The sequence below is a fragment of the Camelus ferus genome, chromosome 6 (assembly GCF_009834535.1).
Source record: "Camelus ferus isolate YT-003-E chromosome 6, BCGSAC_Cfer_1.0, whole genome shotgun sequence".
Lineage (NCBI taxonomy): Eukaryota > Metazoa > Chordata > Mammalia > Artiodactyla > Camelidae > Camelus > Camelus ferus.
In genome coordinates, this window is record NC_045701.1 from 89789874 (window position 1) to 89811705 (window position 21832).

The window sequence follows — 21832 nt, forward strand, 5'->3', positions numbered from 1 at the left end:
GCCTCCCCAACATCTTTCAAACCTCCTTTCCCACTGAAGAGAGGAGGAACCTCCTGCAACCCCCAGACGACAGAAGCCCAGCTCTGCTCCTGACCTGGTCAATGGCACACGGGATGAGGCACTGCACATCTGTCTGGTCTCGGAAGATCTGAGGGAACGAGTTGCTGAAGGAGGGGGCGGCCTGGATGGCAGGAAAGCTGATCTTCCCTAGAAGTGAGGACCAAATAGCTTCACACACGAGACCAGTTCCCTCTAGGTAACTGGCCCAGTGAGAGGGCAGAACAAAAACATGCTTCCTCCCACTGGAAAAGTAACAACCACTAAGGAAAATCTGAAAACTACAGAAAAGTAGAAAGAAGAAAAAAATCTGCAGTCCCAACTTGTGTCTGTTTCCTTCCGTTTTCCCTTCACTCCACTCTGCATTTTAGCTGTCCTCTCTCCAGTCGGTTCCCTACCTGTCCCACACTGTGACGTTTACACACGTGTCAGCCGTGCCCCACCCACTGGCTGTCTAGGCGGTCCCACATTTTTAATGACTATAAACGCTGGTATCTTGGTCCATAACTGTTCTCGGTAGCTTGTATGCTGCTGCTGTTAACGCTGCTATTGCTGTTTGCTCAGGCCTGCCGAAGTGGGATCCTGGGGTCAAAGGGCATGGACCTCCATGTGGGCCTGACGAGTAGAGCCCGGCCAGCCCACCAGCGTGGTGCCAGCCCTGAAATCCTGTCTCTGGTGCTGTCTCCAGGCAGCCGTTTTCTCCTACTTCAGAAAGAGACACCCCAGTTCTGGGTTTCTGCCTTTCTCTAGGGGACAGGTGGGCGGCTACTAGCGAGCGCCCCTATCGCAGCATGGAGCTGCTTGTGGGTGCCGGGCTCGGGCTCAGGGCCTTCCCTGGGGTCGTCTGCACCCCACAACTCACTGGAGAAGGTGCCACTGCTGTCTCATCTTGCGTGTGTGGACCTCAGGCTCTGAGTGCTTCTGTGGGTCCCCAGACCTAGGGCACAGCCAGTAGGTGCCGAGCCAGGATTCCGAGCCGGGTCTCCTGACAGCGGTGTGTGCAGCAGCTCCTCCCACCTCCATCTCCTTACTCACTCGGTGCAGCCCCGACGGAGACACCTCCCCACTAGAGATGCCCGGATTCCCAGGATTAAAAACCACTTCAAACCATTGGGTTATGTCCCCGTCGTCAGGAGTGAACCTGAGACATCAAGCGGTCTTCCTTACGTGAAAAGCCCCCAGTAAGACCGCACGGCATCTCCCTCTGCGCTCTTCCTTGCAGGCCCCTCACGCTGGCCCCTGGAGCGGTTCCCTCCCAGCCGGGCACGCCCGACACGAGGTGCCCACGGCCTCGTCCTGGGAGACGTCTGGTCGGCAGCCACTAGGCCTGGGCCGTGCACCGGAAGTAAAGAAGGGGAGGGGATCAGGGGACCCAGCCACTCGTCTCGGGACTGATTCTCAGCTCAAGGAGCTGAGGGTCTAACGGGAGAGGAGGCCACTGCATCTGAAAGGGGACTGAGATACGCGGAAAGGGCCGGAAACATGTGCAGAGGGAGGCAAACCATGTGCCCATCTGTTGGGAGCCGGGCCCCGGGAGGGGAGCAAGGGCGGGCAGGCTCTGGGGGAACTCGAGGCAAGCAGCTTCCTCTTGTAGGTGGGAAAACTGAGGTCCAGGGAGACAAAGGCGGCAGGTTCCTGGCCACCAGGGCAGGTCCTCTCATGCCCCCGGGCCTCCCCAAGGCTACCCACACTGACTGAAACCCCACAAGCAGGCCAAGGACTCCAAAATCGTCCCCAATCTCTTTCTTCTAAACCTTAAAAAGGATGACTGAGGAGAGGGACAGCTGGTATCCTGAGTACGGCTCCACACGGCCCAGAAAAGGGGTCGAATGCATCACACTAGCTCTTACGTTCCAGGGAAAACCCAGCCCTGGGCTTACTATTTAAAAAGACAGACAGCAAACACCACCCTCTCAGACAGCTCAGCCCTGGCAGACAACTCGACGTGCTGCCGCGGTGTCTCCAGGGCCCTGCTCCCTTCTGATGGGGCCGGGCGGAGCCCAGGCAGCCGCGGGCTCCTTACCGATGCAGTCACTGTCACTGAAGCCGAAGATGCCTTTCACTTGGTTGAAGGTAACGTGCTTCTGAATCTTCACCACATTCTTGTAGAAGCCTGGGCTCATCCTGCAAAGACAATCAGAATCAAACCCCAGGCCCAGAGGGCAGCGTCCATGGAGGGCAAAGCAGCGGACCGTAACCCCAGCAGGCCCGATCCGGCCTGGGACACGCTGGAGAGGAAGCTGCTGAGACGCCACCTATAGGTGAAGGTGCCTGCAGCGGGCAGAGCGGAGGGACCCGGAAGGAGCCAGTGTGGAATCCACACAAATCCCGTCAGCAAAAGAGGCAAGAACACACCGGATTCAGACTCAGTGGCTAATGTGAGATATTCGAATTCTGCAGGGGTCACCGGCTGAGCCCGCAGAGCTTCGAGTTTGGGGGCCCCAGGGCAACTTTTCTGTTGAGACAGACTGTGTGCTTATTGTGGGAGACCACAGTTGACCAGGAACAATGTGGGTCCACTTATACGTGGATACTTTTCAGTAGTTAAGTACTACAGTGCTACGTGGTCTGTGTCAGTGGAGCCTGCGGATGGGGAGGAACCTAGGATGTGGAAGGCTGCCTGGGTTACACATGGATAACACCCTTACTGCTCAACAGTCAACTGTACTTGCAACTTGTCACTGGATGGAATGTCTGGACAGAAAAGGACGGGCCCCGGAAGGAGCGTTTGTCTCAGTGCACTGCGTCCTCCGCACTGGCCACCGTTGCCCCTCTACTGTGGGGCTTCTGTGCCGTTTGGGCAGGGTGACCCCAGCCCCAGCAACAGGGCTGGGCTCTGATGGTGGTTCAAGCAACCGAACTCTCCTGGATGGTAAGAGGTGTGAAAAGGAGGTCTGGATCTGTGGCAGCCATTCTGCTATTAGAATGAGGCTGAAGATGAAGCCAACACCCAGAGGGGCGGAACCCAGAGTGGTTCCTTACACTGTATCTTTTGATGAACGCACTCAGCAGCTTTTCCGCCGGGCCCTGCAGTGTCAGGCACCACAAGGACACAAAGGGAAGAAGTGGGAAAACTAATGTTTACTACCGTGTGGCAGGGGCTGTTTTAAGGGCAGGACACAAGCTAACACTGCCCAACGCCCCTTCGAGGCAGCAGCTTCGCCTCCTCTTTAGAGATAAAGACAGAGGCTTGGAGAGATCAAGGGTCACGTCACAGACCTAGTGATTACAGGCCCTGGGATCTGGCTCGTCTGGCCCCAACGCCTGTGCTTCTCTTACCATATCGCTCGAAGAGTTTAAGATTTCTGGCCCCGAAGGGGGACCCCTGAACGTCTCTGGCAGGTGGGGTGTGAGTGTCAGAAGTGCAGGGACAATGCTGTCTGAGTTGGGGGCAGTGCGAGGCAGGAAGCCCTGTAAAGGTCAAGGCCACCGCAGCTGGGTCTGTTCAGAGTCGCAGTCAGCAATGGTGGAGGGACAGGGATCGGGGGAAGGAGGGAGGGGGTGAGGCTATGGCTTAGCCAGCTGGGTTTCAGTCCTGGGGGCTCTGGACAGGGTGGAGCAGCTCCACGGCGAGGACACACCAGGAGACATGGCAACAAGCAGACTCCCAGCTTGGGTGACCTGCTCAGTATGAGGAACACAGCAGAGAGCAGAGTGCAAGAACCACCTGGAAAGATGCCTGCCCTGTCGTCCTGTGGAAACAGGAACTATCTCCTGTCCGAGCAGGCCTCATGCTGCTGACACCTGGCGAGCACAAGAGCTGTCTGCCACTGGGGGAGATGGGCCAGCAAAGACTCCATGCAGCCTCGGGATCGGGGCGACTGTCTGTGCTAATCCCCAGGGCAAATGGGCCAGTGGCCCCCGCTTCCACTTGGGGTCACACTGCACGAGATGGCTCCCAGTCCCCACAAAGAGGGAAAGTGTAAGGCATCCCGGAACTGTGACAGGGCTCCAGCTCTGAGCGTTTGAGCAGGACTCCTGAAGAAGACCACCTTGACTGTTCTTGGAAGATGGGTCACTTCCTGGCCGCACTGTGCCCATGGTGTCCCCGGGGACAGCCCAGTTGCCAATGAGTGTGACGCACCTGCCTTCGCTGGGAATAAGGAACAGACCTGGCTGCACCCCATAAATGCGGGCCGGGTACCACAGTTTGCCTCCTGGAGAACACCCGCCATCACACTCCCTTGGTTTGGAGAACATCTCCCAGATTAACTCACACAGGCAGACGACCAGTGACAGGGTTTGAAGTTGGAAGAGGTTGTAGACGGTGACACTGAGACTCGCCAGAAGCCAGCCAGCCAGCTCGAGCACTTCATGTGCAGTGGCTTGGCAAGTCCCCACAAAGCTCTGCAGTGACGGTACTGTCAATCCCCGCCCTGAGGGACCCATTCTTTACTCTTCACTCCTTCGCTATCCTCCCAACACTCACGTCACCTGCTCTACTACCTGTTAGCCATAGGACCCCCCCTGTTAGGGAGCACCTGACACAGTGGCTGCTGAACCCCCAGCAATGGCCTGGCATATGGCAGAAACTCAGCAAACACCTGTCTGGTGTACGAGCTGAGCCGGCAGAGAGGAGGTAACTCACGGCCTGGGTCACATGGCAGGTGCAGGCAGGATGAGAGCCCAGATAGAGCACTGTGAACCCCTCCACTGGACCACCTCTCACTAGTGTAAACCCCTCACTTCATGGGAAAACAGGCTCAGAGAACTGAAGGATTTGCCCAAAGGAACCAAGCCAACCCCGAACAGAGCTGGGTCTGGAACAGTAGCTTTCAGATCCCTGGAGCAGGGTCCTTCCACCCTCACGGCTCCACACGCAGGGCCAGAAATGTGGTGGGTTGGGGGTGGCGGGAAGCTGCAGCCCCACCATTGACTCCTTCCCCCATGGGGCCCTCGAGAGGGTGGAGGCTGGCTTTGTTGTACTTCTGCTCTTAAGATGAGGAAGGAACTTTGTTAAATCAAAGATTTAGATTTTGAAAGTAAAATGCTTGAATGTTTAGAAGAAACTCTTAAAGGGAAAAAGATACTTGAAATCAGAATTCAACTTTTAAATGTCCCGCCTAACCTTAGAGTCAACATACAACATCTAAAAAGAGGTAGTACAGACACTTTGGTTTACATACTGTCTGGGTTTTCATCTTTACTCCATGTCCACAGAGAAAAAGGAAGTTCTTACTGAGCAAAGAGGCAGATTCAAAGCTGCAGTCACCAGAGAGGCTGGAAAAAAGCCACCATAGACCCCACGTTCTAGGTGAGAACGCGCCGAGAGCAGGGTGGGCCACGTGGCGGCCTTCACACGTGGACTGTGCCGATGTTCGCCCCCACCCCGATCACGCACCCACTTCCCGTGACGTCCTCATGGACTCGTGAGGTGTTTGTTTCTGCCCCACCAACATCTCTGTGCAGCGAGGCGGGGACTTTGTTCTGCTCACTGCTCTGTTCTAGGGCCTGGGAGGGCGCTCTATGCCTGCTGCTTTATTGGCTTAGTGGGAGAGGACCACCCCTCATGCTCAGACGGGGAGTCGGGGCATGGGGGAACTAGAGAGGGGGCACCTAAATCTGGCTCGGGAGGGACAGCTCCCAGGGAAAGGTGATGTGTGATCACGCGTGGGGAAGACAGCAAAGGACTCTGCTGAGCTAGGAGCACCAGGGTCAGGGGAGAGAACTCTGGGCAGAGAAGAGTGTGGACAGAGGCGAGGATGTGGAACTGCAAACAGTTCCGTCCAGTCGGGGGGGGCGGTGATGCTGGAGCGGAACATGGGCCAAATCACACGGGGCTGGGGTGCGAAGGGGAAAGAGTAACTGCATCCTGATGATGGAGAACCGGGAAAGGCGCGAGCAGGGGACAAGGCCAAACCTGCCTTTTAGAAAGAGCACTGGCTCGGGGGGTGGGGGGACCAGAGGCTAGGGGCCGCAGTGAGCGGGACGAGGCTGCACAGAGGGCCTTGTCCTAAAAAGAGCGGCAGAGCCCACAGAGTGTCTGTGGGTTCAGGCAGTTGAATCAAGTCCTTTTAGGGAAAATGGGGGGAGAGAAGTAAAACTAAGTGCTATGAAAGTTATACTAACGTTGACAGCTAAGGTCTCATCTGGTCCTACTCATGGACCAGTCTTGCTGAGTCATGGCCACGAAACAGAGGTGCCAGGACTCAAACTCAGGTCTACCTTCCTTTCTTCAAGCACCCCACCATGCCTCCGTGCCCACAAGAGAAGCGACTGAAAGAATGTAATAGGTACAATTAGATTCACTCATGTACTGGCTGGTAGGAAGGCGGGGATTTCCTACCGAGGCATCTATTTCTCTCAGTGAATACAAAGCGACCACTCAGACGTCAGTGCTTACAAAGGGAACGATTGGGGGAAACAGGCAAACTCCTCTGCCCCTACTGCTCACACAGCCCCGCCGGTGTTCCCAGCATGCCCCGCCAGGAGCTGCCGACCAACCCGCGTGACAGGGGCCACGCTCCATGCAGCAAGATAAGAGTCTCAATCCCTGCCCTTTGGGGACAGTCAGTGCTGTGCGGGAGCACCACATCGTAGGGGCTCATGGACTACCTGCTGAGCTGGACGGCATTCCTCCTGGGACAGCTGACAAACTCTGACTTCTCTGTCATTTTTTTTTTTGTGGGGGGAGGTGCGAAGTAATTTGGTTTATTTATTTATTTAATGGAGATGCTGGGGACTGAACCCAGAACCTTGTGCGTGTTGCGCACACGCTCTACCGCTGAGCTGTCTCCTCCCCCACAACAAAGTCTGACTCTTCTAACACACTTTTTGGGATGAAGTTCAGGACCTCGGAAGTTATAACTCATGGATTTTCAGAATGAGATATTCTGGCCTATTAAGTGGCTGATTTAAAAACCTAGACTGTGAGGGAACGGTGTCACCCATGAGTCTTTCCTGTGTGAGGAAAGGGTACCTTGAAGAAGGGAAAAACACCCTGATTGGCACAACCGACCACCTCGGGGGGAACCCGCGAGGCAGGGCTACTCCTCCGTCACAGCTGAGGACGGAAATCTTCATCGTCAATGTAACCAATCAACCAGATCACAACACTTAATAAAGGAAGAAAAACACTGTCCAGACCTCGATATCTCAGATGTCTGAGAGGCGCTGCGGCCACGGCGACCTGGTCTCCACGTCTGCTCGTTTAAGAGGCAGCCGAGCGTCTTCTTACCCCATGTAGTCCAGGTCGGAGAAGATGAAAGTCTTGTTGATGTCGAAGCCGCAGGCGATGATGTCCTTGGCGTTCTCCACGGCGTAGCCGTAGGCCTGGTCCAGGGTCAGGTCCTTCCACAGGTACTTCTCGTCGTCGGTCATCTGGATGACCAAGGGTACGTTAAACACGTCCTGCAGCCACCTAAGGGACACGGGGGAAGAAGGCTGACCTCTCATTTCCCCGCAGAAAAATGCCACTCTGCATCTGGAAACATGGTTCCTACTGCCGGTGTACGTCCAAACTCGCTGGTCCATAGCATTGCATGCCTGGTCATGCTGTGGACTTGACTACTGGGAACAAGGGCCTCCACCATTTATTAACTGGGAGGGCCTCCCAATCGGCTCATGCTGGCCGCTCTGCACACTCTGTTTTGAAGCCTGACGATAACTGTGTGAGGTCGGTGTTGTTATTTGCCTCGGGCAGATATGGAAAGTAAGGCTCAATGAAGGACTCTTCTGTGGTCACGTGGACAAGGAACAGGAGGACGCAGGTCCAGTGACTCCAGAGCAGGGTTTCTCCATCACCCACGTTCCTCTAAAGTGACACCGGGAACGAGATGGACAGAAGCCACAAAGGGGCCAATTTCCCAGACCTTGGTTGTTCAAGCCAACATGAACTAGAGCTGCCTTGTCAGCTCGAGGCGAGGTCTGTGACCAACCACACATGTGCGAGCAGTCAGATGACGCGATACTCACTTTGTGAAGATGAATGGGATGAGGTGGCCTACGTGCATCGCTTCGGAGGAGGGGCCCCTGCCCGTATACAGGTAAAATGGCTTCTTATTTTCATAGGCATCAAGAATTTGACTCATATCCCTAGAGGGGAAAGGAGACAAGAAAACAGTGTGATGTTCTGAGAGAAAAATCAAGGCGCGAATGCTCACTTGGAAATAGAGATAAGCCGCTCGGATGATCACTGCAGCTTGTCATCCCTGGTGCTTATGTTACAAGAAGGACAGGAAACTTCTGAACTGGTTTCTCCTGTGATTATTTTTAAAGTATAAGACACGCAGGGTGGGGATAATGTGTTTAAAAGTTGGATACGGCTGGGCAGCCACTGGACCTCTTTGGGGCTTCTCCCAAATATCACCGCTGACGTATCATCTGCTTCACACGGTTCCCTGGGAGTGACGCCAGGCCAACACTACACAACCCTGGTTTAGAACCACCCAGTCCCAGGACTCCGCCGACCCAGCCTGGGGAGGTCGCAGGGCTCCCTACAGTCCTGACATAGGACAGGGAGTAAGGAATGTCCCCAGCTGGAGATCTGATTGGGGCTCCCTCAGACAGATCCAGACCCGGTGTCTTCATCTGGGAGTTATTCTGGAATCATCCACCCTGCTGGAGGACTAGGGTCCACAGACAGTGCACACGAAGGGGCCTCCATCCTGGCTGTGCGCTGGAATCACCTGGCCAGCCGTTTCCACGTCCATCTGCCCGGGCTCTACCCTCACAGATTCGGCTTCAGTGGGTCGGGGGTGATGTCTGGGAATCTGCATTTTTAAGAAGCCTTCCCCGCCCCTGCCAGTGACTTTGGCAGGGTGTGAAATCACCCTTTCTAAGGTGTGAATGTTCTTTGTTTCTGGGCAAAGTGAGCCCAAATAAAAGGAATAACTATTTTTTCCAGAGCTCTGGGTAGGAGAATCTAGAAGACAGCATTCTGCAAGTGGCTTCTTGCACCCCAGACCGAGGGCTCACAGCGCCCGTCCCTGGGCTGACAGGCCTCAGGGTCTTCCGGGTTTGCTGCTTAGTTTTGACTCCCCGCCCCGCCCACGGAATGCTCACACAGTGCTTCTGAAGTAAGAATAAAACACTTGATTTTGGAAGAAAGAGAGTCCTTCTCTGGTTCTCACAACTAGCCAAATGAAACCCCTGTCAGCTCACAGAAGAGGAAACACGAGCTGTCACACGAGTGGCTCTTGATGCCGTGGTAGGAAGTCCCCGAGAACTCGCTATGTGCTGTCCTGAGGAAGGGGGAGCTGACTGGGCTCCTACTCTGAGCTCAGCTTTGTGGGGACAGTCCCAGCAGGGACCTCTCAGCTGCTGAGGGCGCCCAGGCAGCTGCCCAGTGCCGCGGCCCAACAGCACCAGGCAGAGCTCGTCAAATCCCCTCCTTGACAGATCAGAGAGGAGCGCTCCAATCTGAGAGTGGCCAAAACTTCAAGTCCTGTGCCTCCCTAAGCAAGAGCCTACAGAACTATCATGCTGAAATAAACAAAATAAGTCATAAGGGCAGTGAGAACTAAGATGCTAAGATAAAAAATTTTGATTAAGGATCCACAAAACTGGCAAACCTTGAGCTAAAGAGACAGGAAAAAAAAACAAACACCAAAACAAAAAAGACTCAAATTACCAAAATCAGGAGTGAATGGGATAGCACTGCTTATCTGGCAGGAATAACAAGGGTTATCAGGGAACACCGTGAACAACGGTACGCCAGCAAGCTAGACGGCCTCGATGAAACAGACAGAGCCCTAGAGAGAAACAAGCTGCCAAGGCCGACTCGAGAAGAAGCGGACAGTCTGAACAGATCTGTAACAAGCGAAGAAACTGAACTGGTGATAAAAGAGCCCCACCAAGGGAAGGCCAGGGCCTGATGGCGCCACTGGTGAATCCTCTCACATTTTCAAAAAATAATGAACAACAATCCTTCACACAAACTCTCCAAAAAAGCTGAAGAAGAAGGATACTTTTCCACTCATTCTGTGAAGCCAGTATTATTCTGACACCCAAAGCAAAGACATCAAAGGAAAACTACAGACCAATATCCCTTATGAATACAGAAGCAAAAATCCTCAGCAACCACAAATCAAATCCAGCAACACATAAAAAGGATTAGACACTATAATCAACTGGGATTTGTTCTAGGAATGCAAAGTTGGTGCAGCAAACAAAAATCAGCTCTGATTTATGGTCCGGTAACAACCTGGACCTGTGATTTGTGCCTGAATGGGGGGGGGGGCAGTCTCATGGGGTTGAGCCCTTAATCTGTGGGATCTGATGCCCTCTCCAGGTGGACGGCATGAGAACTAGGATAAACTGCAGGACGCCCAGTTTACGGTTGCAGAATCCCTTGGTATGTGGAAAACCCACCCCTTTGGTGTCAGAAGTGGAGCAGAGCTGGAGAGGAGCCCTGAGCTAGAGGAGACACATTTCCCTTCAGAAATGGCAACGAACAACCTGAAAGTGAAATTAAGAAAACGCTCCTTTCACCAGCAACGAAAAGAACAAAACCTTAGGAATAAATCTAACAAGAGAAATACAAGGTTTGTGCACTGAAAATTATAGAATATTGCTGGAAAAAAACTAAAGCCCTAATGAGTGGAAAGACATTCTATGTGCATGCATTGGAAGACTTAATATTTTAAGAAGGCAACACTCCCCAAACTGATCTATGGATTCAGTGCAATCCTATTAAGATCCCACCTGCCTTTTTTTTTTTTTCTCGCAGAAATTAACAAGTTGATCCTAAGATTCATTTGGAAGTCAAGGTACCTAGAACAGCCAAAATAATCTTGAGAAGAACAAAGCTGGAGGACTCACGCTTTATAGTGCTAGACGTTACGACAAAGCTACAGTAATCAAGACTATGCAGTACATTTAATAAACCGTTAAGTATATGGTCAACTAATTTTCAACAAGAGTGTCAAGAAAATTCGATAAGGAAACAAAAGTCTTCAAAAAATGGTGCTGGGACAACTGGATATTCACATGTAAAAGTTGGACCCTCCCTCACACATATACAAAAATTAATTCAAAATGGGTCAGAGACCAAAATATAACAGCTAAAAGAGTTAAACACTTTGAAGAAAACACAGGTGTAAATCTTCATTACCCTGAATTAGGAAATGGTTTCTTAGGTATGACACCAAGCAACTAAAAACACAAGGAAACAAAACCCAACAAACAAAACTGGGGTTCATCAAAACTTAAAACTTTTGTGCTTCTAAGGACACTGTCAATAAAGTGAAAGACAGTCTACATAATGGGAGGAAATGTTTGCAAATCATGTATTTGATAAGAAACTAGTACCCTGAATATTTAAGAACTATTATAACTCAGTAACAAAAAGATAAACAACACAATTAAGAAGTTGGCAAAGAAAATATAAAAAAAGCCAGCAAGCACATGAAGAGATGCGCAACCTCATTGGTCACTATGGAAATACAAACCAAAACCCCAGTGAAACACCATTTCACACTTACTGGGACGGTTGTAGAAAACAAACACAAAACGGAAAGTAACAAGTGCTGGTGAAGATGTGGAGAATTGGAACCTCTGTCTGTACTTTGCTGAAGGGGATGCGAAATGACGCAGTCTCTGTGGAAAACCATTTGGTGGTTCCTCAGAAAGGGTTACCTCATGACTCAGCAATCTCACCCCCACCTACACACCCAAGAGAACTTAGAACATATGTCCACACAAAAACTTGTACACAAGTGTTCAGAGCCACAATACTGAAAACCAAAATGTGAAAATAACCCAAATGTCCATCAACTGCTGAGCAGGGGCAGATCCATGCAATGGAACAGCATTAGTATAAAAAGGAATGAAGGCTCACACAGGCTACACCATGCCCGAACCCTGAAAACATGATGCTAAGTGAACGAAGCCAGACAAAAGGCCACATGATGTATAATTCTGTTCACACGAAATGTGCACAATAGGGAATCCACAGACACAGAAAGCAGGCTAGTGGTTGTCAGTGGTGATGACGGGGAGGGAGGAATGGTGGAGGGAGGAATGGTGGAGGGTTTCTTTTGGGGTGATGAAAATGTTCTGGAAAGAGGTGATGGTTGTATAACCTAGTGAACCAAAACCCACTGAATTATGTACTTTTAAAAGGTGAATTTTATGTCATGTGAATTAAACCTCAATTAAGGAAAAGGCTTTGATCATATTCTGCCCAGAAAGCGTGCCAAGCGGGGCCTGGAGTTCTCTGCGTGCAGAATTTAGATCGCCGAGTCTGTCCTGCGTGTGCTCTCCCGTAACCATGATGTGAGGGCAGAACAGAACAGCCCTCCTTCGGACCACCAATTCCATGAACACAGCCTAGAAAATGGGCTGGCTGCAACCCCAGGTGATGTGTGGGGTGGGAGAGGCAGGAGCTCTTTTGGAACCTGCCCATTTTCTGACGTTATCTGTGTGGAATCTGCGGGCTAAGGCAGGGATATTCTGTCCCAGGGAGGCTCTGTTAAGTTTCTCTTTTGATATCATTAATGAGGAGGCTGGCACAATAGGAGGAAGCGGCACATACCTTCAGGAAGCCTGCTGCTTATCTCGGGGGAAACGCTGAACTTGGACACACTAATGTCTTTTGTTTTATGACATTTTATAATTTTGGGCACCTAATCTGGAATGAGTCTCATCGGCTGTGTACTTGAACCCCACCTTGTGGCGTGGGCAGTTACAAATGAACAACCTAAGGGTCAGAGGTGAAGGGACGGGCACGATCCCCCAGCTAGTTGCTGACAGGACAGAGGGGACTCCGGCCTTCTGCCAACTGGCCACTGTCCCCAAGGACCAGGCAGTGGGAAGGGACAGTGGCCTGATCATTTTCTTCATCAAAGAAGGGCCGGGGGGAGGTCCCGCAGTGAGAAGCCCCTGACCTGTGTGAGAAGAAGATCCCCCTGCGCAGGAAGCGGTGTGGCTTCTGGCCAATGGCTCTCTCTATTCGGTCGATCAGCTCCTTGTCAATTTTACTGCTTCCAAACCGAACTGGAAAGAAAATTGGAAAAAAGAGATGATGATCTTAGGTGGTGGGAGGCTTGGTGATGTTACTGAAACAAGAGGAGAGACTGGTGATCCACGTGCAGCCATAACTGACCCAGCTCTCTTTAGGCCTTTGGCTCTGGCCCCTTCCAACAACTCAGCCAGCGGGAAGGACAACAAGTTACAGAACAAAATGCTGTTTTGTCTGGGATTGGATTCGGACGGGAAACACCCAGAATGCAGTCGAGCTAGCAGCTTTAGACACACACACGGCGGCTTATTGCTCATGGAGGTGTAATTTATATACATCGACAGCTATAATTTTAAATAGTCTTTAACTGAATTAACGTCTGTCTTTAGTCAAATTTTCCCTCATTGGTAGTCTACTTAAATCATGGAAAATGGCTTTGACTTAGATATGAACATTTTAGTTATGTTTCTTCTTTGACACCATTAGCGGTTTCAGAGCAAGGCCCTTCCTAAACAGGAAGCCCCCCAGTGAAGTGCTTGGCAGTGAGTACCTGTCACCTGTGAGAAGGCACCCTTCTCAAGCTGACTTCGAGCTTTTTAGCTCTAGATTCAGTATCACTGGAGACACAAGTAATCTACGACTGGCTCGTAACCACTAAGTCAAAGACAATCCAAATGACTGCAAAGGCACCCAGTTCACTGCCGCCCCCCCCAACCTCAGTTATGAATTACTCAAAAAAAGGAAAAAGCTTCTACTAAGCTGTCTACTATAAATCATTATTTTGAAATACATTTTACACTGTTATTTTAATTAAAAATAATTCTTTCGGGATATAAATCACCACCGAAAGATTTTAGGATCGATTTTTAACTTGGCCTTGAAGCTTGACTGGATTTATGACTAATCCAAATTAAAAAACATCAGTGGAATCACTTCAGAAAGCTGGGCTTCCCCCACAACATACCAATGAGCTTGTCATAGTCAATGCCTTTTGCACTGCTTGTCTGTACCGTCCATGGGTCCACAAAATCCTCTCCTTCTTCAGTGGCATCTAGGCCGCAATCGCCCCCAGGGGCTGGGTTCCCTGGAGGGCAGTCAGCCTTGTAATCCTCCCCTGTGGCAGTTTTGTAGCTCATTTTTAAGGCTAACAACAACTTCACTGCAGAATCAATTTCATCCTGCACAAAGGAAATAAGGGTGAAGGCTAGAAATACTAACAAGGGCCAACGTGTGCTGAATGTTACTGTTACCGTGAGGCAGGCGTTGTGCTAAATGCTTTCACATGTTATTACTTCGTTAGCCTTACAACCCTATGAAGAAGGCATCACTGTCACTGTCCTTCTCTGGCTGAAGAATCTGAGACTCAGGGGAAGGAGCTTGCCCACAGGCACACGGCAAGCCGTGGGCCCAAATGCACTTTATTTTTATCTGTTGTTCCAGTACGATGGACTACTACCACAAACATGATGGGATGAATGTAGTGACATAATCAATGCTGTTGTTTATGACAGAGTTAATGTGCTGAATATTTCTTAAAAGCCACTGATGCCAGAGGACACATGTGACAAGCCCCACTAATTGAGGATACTGAGCTCCACCCTGGAACTTGTTTTCACATTCCACCCAGATGGAGATGAGTGTTTATGGACACTCAGACAACGATGCCACCAAGGACAGTAACGGCTCAAACAGACACCGTGAAAACAGATAAAGGCAAGGAAGAGAATACAGACTTTTGGGAGGGATTCACTGGGAAACAATCTTACTGATGCATTCTAGAGTCTTGTCAAGCTGTCCAAAGTGTTTGCAGAAGTTAGTGTTTTATAACAAGCGTAAGAAAAATAAATAGAAAATGAACCCTTGGGAACTCTGGCAGCCTGTTAAAGACCTCCCCTTCCGGAAGCCTCCACGAGCCACCCCTGGAAGCCTGTTATTTAAAAGAGCAAACCTAATTAAGCAGATTAGTCGTGCTATGCCCCAAAGCGCGACTCCCATAATTGGCCTTGCCGGATTAGATCGCAAACAAAGAATACACACGGTCCAATCTGCTTGCCAAGGGAAATACAAACATTTCCATTTTGAGTTTATACATAATGTGCTATAAAGGGGCTTCCCAGTGGAGAAACACTGCACCTCCAAGCTCCATTCAGAGAGAGCTGCCCCGTCAGGTGCAGCACCTGGGCCACAGAGGACTGTTACTGGAGGGTGATTCTGCAGACACAGATTTGTGTTTAAAACTCTGACACTACCTGGAATCTGTCATTGAGACGAGTTGGAGTGTGGAAGCAACAACCGCGTGGATACAACTCACACTAGAGGTCGGATGGCCACCCACCTCCGACGGGCAGGTATGTCCTGCCTGCCTCACTTCTGCAGCGCCTGGGCTCAGTGCTGGCCACAGAAGGGACGCTTAGCAAGCACCATCTGTCAAGTTATCTCTGGGAGAACTGCCTGCTTTGAAGTGCACTGTGGTCAGTACCCTCTAATCGCTGGCTATGCTGACGTATCAAGACTCTACCTGGCCTAACTCAGCTTCCAACTAAATGAGTCTTCGAAAGTCAAACATTTAACCAGTGTCCCGCCTCAAGGACCGTCTGTAACCTGGAACAGGACCGAAACAGACAAGCAGGCTCGCCTTGTCTGTTTTCTTGTTCTCATGGACCAGGACATTGAAATGGAATTTAAAAGCTGATGGTCTGAAAAGAGGCAGACCTAGAGGGCTGTACATACACTACTTGATTTTATGAAGTTCCAGCCCAGGCAGAACCATCCACGGGCAGAGGCCTCTCTCGGGAGGGTAGAGGCCGTGACGAGGGGGCCTGGGGATGACTGCTGTGCTGTTCCTCCATTTGGATGCTGGTTACACAGGTTTGGTCACTTTGTGAAAATAGAGTGACCTGTCTGTTTATGATCTCCATATTTCTCTGAATGAGTGATGTATTTCAATTTTAAAAGTTTACTTAAACTAAAAGGAGAAAAAGAAAGGCTCTGTTCTCTGTCTTAACCCCTCTGACCCAGTGTCATCTCTTAATTCCTGCCAGAGGCCCCAGATTCTGATCTATCCTCTGGGAGGAGCTTTCGTGAGCTACTGTTTCTGAAAACGAGGTGTTATTCTCCGGTACACGGAGCAGAAAAAGAATGCCAAAGCCTGTGACTAGACAGGTGGCACCCTCACTGGCCCAGCGAGCTCCAAGGGTCTCAGCTATGTTCCTTAAAGTGAATTTCTAAAACATCAGGTGCTTCTAGTATAATATATTTCAAGGTCAGATACAAATTCACTTTATTTAACTCTGGTCTCATCATGCAACCTCTGATCTCCCTTGCTGAGTGTCAAAGACCACGCTCAAAAGAATGATTCTACACTGTGTTAAGTATTGCTCTTTCATGGAAATGATGACCATAACTGGAGCCACTAGGATTTACTAACTAAAAACATTTCTTAACGTTGCTCAAATTAATGTTAAATGACAAAAATATCACTGTCAGTTTCCTAAAATGGGTTTATAGAGTAAATGATCAATATTTGGGTCCTTTATTTATTTTAGGTTTTTAGATTTTTTAAAAAACAACTTAGCCTCATTCATTGAACCTACCTGGTGTATGAACCTCTTTCTGTGAATAATTAACTCCTTTTTTTGGGTATCATTATTTATCTATTTTAAGATGCATTGGATTATTTAGAGTCCAAAGAGTCAAAGTAAACTGTTGAGGTGAGTGTGAAATGGCTGACATCATCTGATGAGAACCTAGGAAGAGATTTCTGAAAAGACGACAGGGACTGGAAATGATGGAGATGGAGAAGCTGAGTGACTCAGTAGTGGCGGCATCTCAGAGCGAGAGGAAGAGCCTAGGTGCTAGCCACAGATGCAGACTGAATGGATCACATGTCTGAAACCCACTGCAGCACCAGCAAAGGGATCTTTAAAGATGGCATCATCCCAGGAGGACTAAGGAAACAGGAAGAGGATGACAGCAACAAGAGTGCAGAAGCTGGAAAGCAGATGCATGACTGGCACCCGACTGAACTCCGGAGAAGAATAGGTGCTAAGACTCTGTGGAACAGCTGGGCGGCGACTGGGCTGATGTTGCCGTGGAGCCCCAGAGAGGTGTGGGCAGAGGCGGTGCTCGATACTCAAAGAAACGAGGGCGAAAGTGGGTAATAAAGGCAGGAGCGCTGGTTGAAAGTCTAAGAAGCAGTTACTCAGCGGTCCACCCCAGCCCCCCGCCCCACCCAGAGGTTTGGTGTCCTGAGGAGAGCTGAAGGGTCCAGACTGGAGGTGCTCTGCACAGCAGGGCGGGGCCCTGGGAGCAGGGGCTCCAGGGATCAGTGAAGGATTGCACAGCCCAGCGCCTTTGCTCCACTCAGCTGCACAACGAAGCAGCCAGACCCGTACCCCCTGGATGACAATTCAGAAGAGTCCTCTCTGAGAACTCTACTAACCTCAGGGAAGAGACCTAAAGACCCCGGCAGTGAAGATTTCCCAAAGAAAGGAGCAGTCGGGTGGCTCTCCAGGGAAGGGAAAGCTGCACAGAAGCCCCTCTCACGCGTGAGACCCTCCAGCCAGCCTTTAGTGCCCCCTTAAAGCCGTGAGTGGACAGCCGTGTACCACCAAAAACCTGAGGACCCGATCTCAGAAAGGCAGAAGGAATAAAAGTTAACTCAAAGGAAACTGAGCTTATAAAGGGGGCAGGGAACATCGGAAAAAGTATCATCAAGATCTCAGTGACAAAAGGACACTGTCCCTATGAACTGAGAACAGAGACCTTTGGGAAAGGAACATTCAGAGATCAGGTGAGCTCTTGGTTAAAAGGGACAGGATGGGTGAGAAACAGTAGGAGGGTTAGAAGTTGAGGAAATATACCTGAAAGAAGAACAAAAAGAAAAAGAAATAAAAATAAGTCCCCAAATAAGAAATTCAGACGACCCATCTCCGAGTTAAAAAAAAAAATCAGCAAAGAAACAAAAAACAGTAGATATTGAAGAAATAATAAAATAATGGAATTTCTGAGAATTCATGGTCATGAATTTCCAGTCTGAAAGGAGCACCTGTCCCAGGAAATTTCAGAGCACTGGAACAAAGAGAAGGTCCTGTGACCTTTGACAGAAAAGACAAAGGAATGGCACCTGGCTTCTCCACAGCAAACCCGAGAGCCAGTGAGGATGGACCAATGGTTTCAGGATTCTGAGGGAAAATCACATCCACCTCAGAATTCTATACCCAGCCTAGTTCTCAACCAAATCTGAGGTAAAATAAAGGTACTTTCAGACCAGGCAAGATCTCAAAAAATTCCTTCCTTAGCACTATTTTTTTCAGAAACCATTGGAGGATTTGCTCTGCCAAAATAAACCAAGGAGTAAGACCTAGGATGAAGAAGCAGGGACCCTGCAGAGAGAGGTGAGGGTGTGGCTGGGGAGAGGTGAGTTCCCATCTGGAGGGAAGCTGGCAGAGGGCCCTGAGAGAGCGAGCTTCAAGAGGACGAACTCAACAGGCTGCTTCATGTACACGTCTCGAGAGGGGATTCACACAACAGGGAAGAGCTTGGAGATCCACCATCATCAGCCCATAGAAGAGCCCCACAAAAAGAAATCAAGATAAATATCAACTCCAAAGAAAACAAAAGTTGGGTGGGACAGGAGAAGCTCTCACACTGTCCTTGGTGGGTCAGCTGTCAGTAGTGTTTACCTGGTCAGAATAACGTCAGTGTTAACACTGACCGAGCTCGCAGCAGGAGACTGGGGGATGGGAAGTGCTTATGAAAGTGTTCCTTTTCTACAGTAACAGCCCCACACTTGAAAATCAAGGAGCAATATGATTACTGTGCGTTTGAGAGATGTGGGGGTGACATATCAGAAGAATCAGCTAAAAGAAATGAAAACAGCTGTTTCTTGGAGCAGGAAGTGGGCCGAGCGGGTGGACCACTGCTTTTAGACCGCATGCATCAATACTGTTCAGAGGAGAAAACAGATTTAAAACGAGAGCCAAAATACCTCAGGTGTGGAGGGAACAGAAATCTGGTAACACCACCCCACAGACTTGGATCAGCCGCACGTGTGGAAGACCCAGCAAAATGACACACCTTGGATGCGCTTCCGGCTTTGAGGGACCTCACAAGCTGCCCCTGAGCAGCTATGCTGTTGAACAGTTCCAGCGGAGAGCCACATCCCTGCTCGCCGTCGGGCACGTCTGCCATCTTCGAGGACCTACGCTCGCAGTGGGCTAGGGAGCTGGGAGGTTTGCTCAGTGGTCCAGCCAAGCCTGTGGGGGTGGGGCGGGGGTGGAGAGTGAGCGAGAGTTTAATAAACCATCACAGCTGTTTTCCCCTTCCTGTATCTTGTTCTCCTTTCCAAAGAGGTTGGAGGTGAGTTATAATAAAGGGCATGGATAAAACAACATAATACAAAAATAAGCAGAAATATAGAGCCAGTAAAAGGGGAAAACAACAACAAATGCTAGTGATGAAGTTGAAAGGAATTGCTATGATTTGGCCCCTCCTAACCGAGAGCAAGTGCCCAGGGCACAGGAAGGACTCGTGTTTGTGCAGGGAGCAAATACCAAAGCACTTTAGTAAAGCTGGGTTCACTACAGCTAAAAACATTTGGCAAATTGTGATTTATTCTTTACCTTAATTGCTTTGGGGATGAATTCCCAGGCCTTTGCAGCCATAACCCACATATCGCTGGACAAATAGCTTCCTCTGCTGGCCAGCTGTTCTGTTCTCAGAGGAAGGGAGGTCTGGGATGAAGGCAGGGCCTCATCTGGGGTGGAGGAAGGGGATTATCTGGGATGGTGGGCAGGGCCTTAGCCCTTGTGGGTTCCAAACGGGATAAGACCTACAAATAGCCTGTCCACTCCACATGCTGCCTTATTTAACTGTAAACCTTTGAAGACGGTGTACCTGCACCTTTATTAGTCATTATTTACTATTGTCCTTGAAAAGAGGTGGGGTAAGGGGCAGGCCACCTGACACTGCTTTGGGGCAGAGGCTAGCCATGCTCAGTCCCTCTTGGGTAGGTCACTGCCCTTTCTTGAGGGTCAGCGTCCTCAGCTGTAAAGCAACACCATTAGGAACTTCACCCACCTCAAGGGCTATTGTGAGAAGAAATAAGAAAAAAGCATGGTAGCATTTTGTAAACTGTAGAGCAAGATATAAACCAATACAAGTATTATCTGTTAGGTCTCCATCCAGACCGTGGCCGAACTCCAGCTCCATGTATGACTCGCTGCTACTCCTTGAACGAGGATGATGATCATGACAACGAGGCTAGGCGACAACAGCTAACTTCCAGCACTTATGTATCTGGTATTTTTCTAAACACCTTATACATATAAACTCATCTCAGCCTTATAGAAATCCTATGAGACAGATATGTTATCTCCATTTTATAGATGAGTAAACTGAGGCATAGAGAGGTTAAAAGACTTGTCCAAGATAATACAGCAAGTGGCAGAGATGGGATACAAACTCAAGCAGTTTGACCCTAAAGCTATACTCTCAAACATTATCCTACACGGTACCGAGCCTCAGTCCCTCAACTGTAAAATGGGAGTAACAATAATAACACAACTTGTAGGACTGGTCTTGGATTAACTGTGATAATGCAGGTGGAGAATCAGCTCCATGGCAGAGGTTTAATGAATGACCATTTTGTTTCTTTAATCATTTTAAAATTTTTTTCTAGCAACTCTATTAACAAAACATAGACTTTTAAGGGGGTGTTCTATTTTTATTTCTCCATTTGTTAAATATTTGTTTAAAAATATGTAAATTTTAACTAAACTGATCTTTTGTTGTTGATGGAGGTGCTGGGACTGAACCCACGACCTCGTACATGCTAAGCGTGCGCTCTACCAGTGAGCTATACCCACCCCCGTTTTGTAAAGGATATCTTTTATTTATTTATTTATTTATTTATTTATTTATTTATTTATTTATTTATTTATTTATTTATTTAGGAGGGTGGGGCAGGACATAATAAGGTTTATTTATTTATCTATTTAGTTTTAGAGGAGGTCCTGGGGATTGAACCCAGGGCCTCTTGCATGCTAAGCACATGTTTTACTGGTGAGGTATACCCTCCTCCCCCAAACTAATCTTTATATATAAGTCAATGGAACCATGAAGGGACAGCAGCCAGTTTTTTTTCCCTTCTGTGCTGAGCAGCACCTCAATTCCCAGAAACGGGAAGTGTAGTGAGAAATATGAGTTAGGAAACAAAGTTCACAGTTTAGAGAGGCCCATAAAAGGGAGAAGGAATGCGGAAGAAACTTCTGACCTACACTGGGTGGGTAAGAGGGGAAGAAAAACTCAGGCCTGCCCATATCAAATAATAATCAAAGTGATGAAAATTACTTCTAGCCACAAAGGATCCAACATCGTGTCCTGATGCTCTACACATGATCCCGAGTTCTCCCCACTTTCAAAGCTGGGTGGTACAGTGTATGCTCTGCATTTGCAGATGAGAGCCTGATGGCTCAGGGAAGTCAGAACAACCCTCTGAGGTTCCAAAACCAGAGTAGTCAAGCCAGGATCTGATGCCAAAGTCCCCTCAATCATGAGCTCTCTCAAATTCCAGCTGCTCCCCGTACCTGGAATGTCCTACCCCCTCTTCGGCCTGCACACTGCCCACTGTCTTCCTAACTCAAACCTCAGCTCCTCTTTGCAGCCTCTCCTGACTCCTGAGTGTATGGGGCCAAGTTGGCTGCTCTGTCCTCAGTGATCCCAAGCATTTGTTAGTGACTTTATTACAGCACTCACACTGCATTTAGTTATTTATGCCTTCTTCAGCACACAGTGAAAGCAAGCAGCACGTTTTACTCTTTTATGTGCTTCTAGTACCTGGTACAGAGTAGCTTATCAACATTTACTGGATGA

The 21832-nt window shown here is 49.4% G+C and overlaps 1 protein-coding gene across 1 annotated transcript in view; it reads right to left on the bottom strand.

Moving 5' to 3' along the window:
- The window catches only part of WARS1 (tryptophanyl-tRNA synthetase 1), a 30481-nt gene that overhangs the window by 5427 nt on the left and 3222 nt on the right, over positions 1-21832 (bottom strand). Inside the window, 7 exon segments of the mRNA XM_006184147.3 lie at positions 95-207; positions 2081-2181; positions 7235-7417; positions 7972-8091; positions 12885-12993; positions 13923-14136; positions 19037-19215. Coding sequence (XP_006184209.1) covers positions 95-207; positions 2081-2181; positions 7235-7417; positions 7972-8091; positions 12885-12993; positions 13923-14136; positions 19037-19150 — 954 coding nt within the window. The 5' untranslated portion in view covers positions 19151-19215.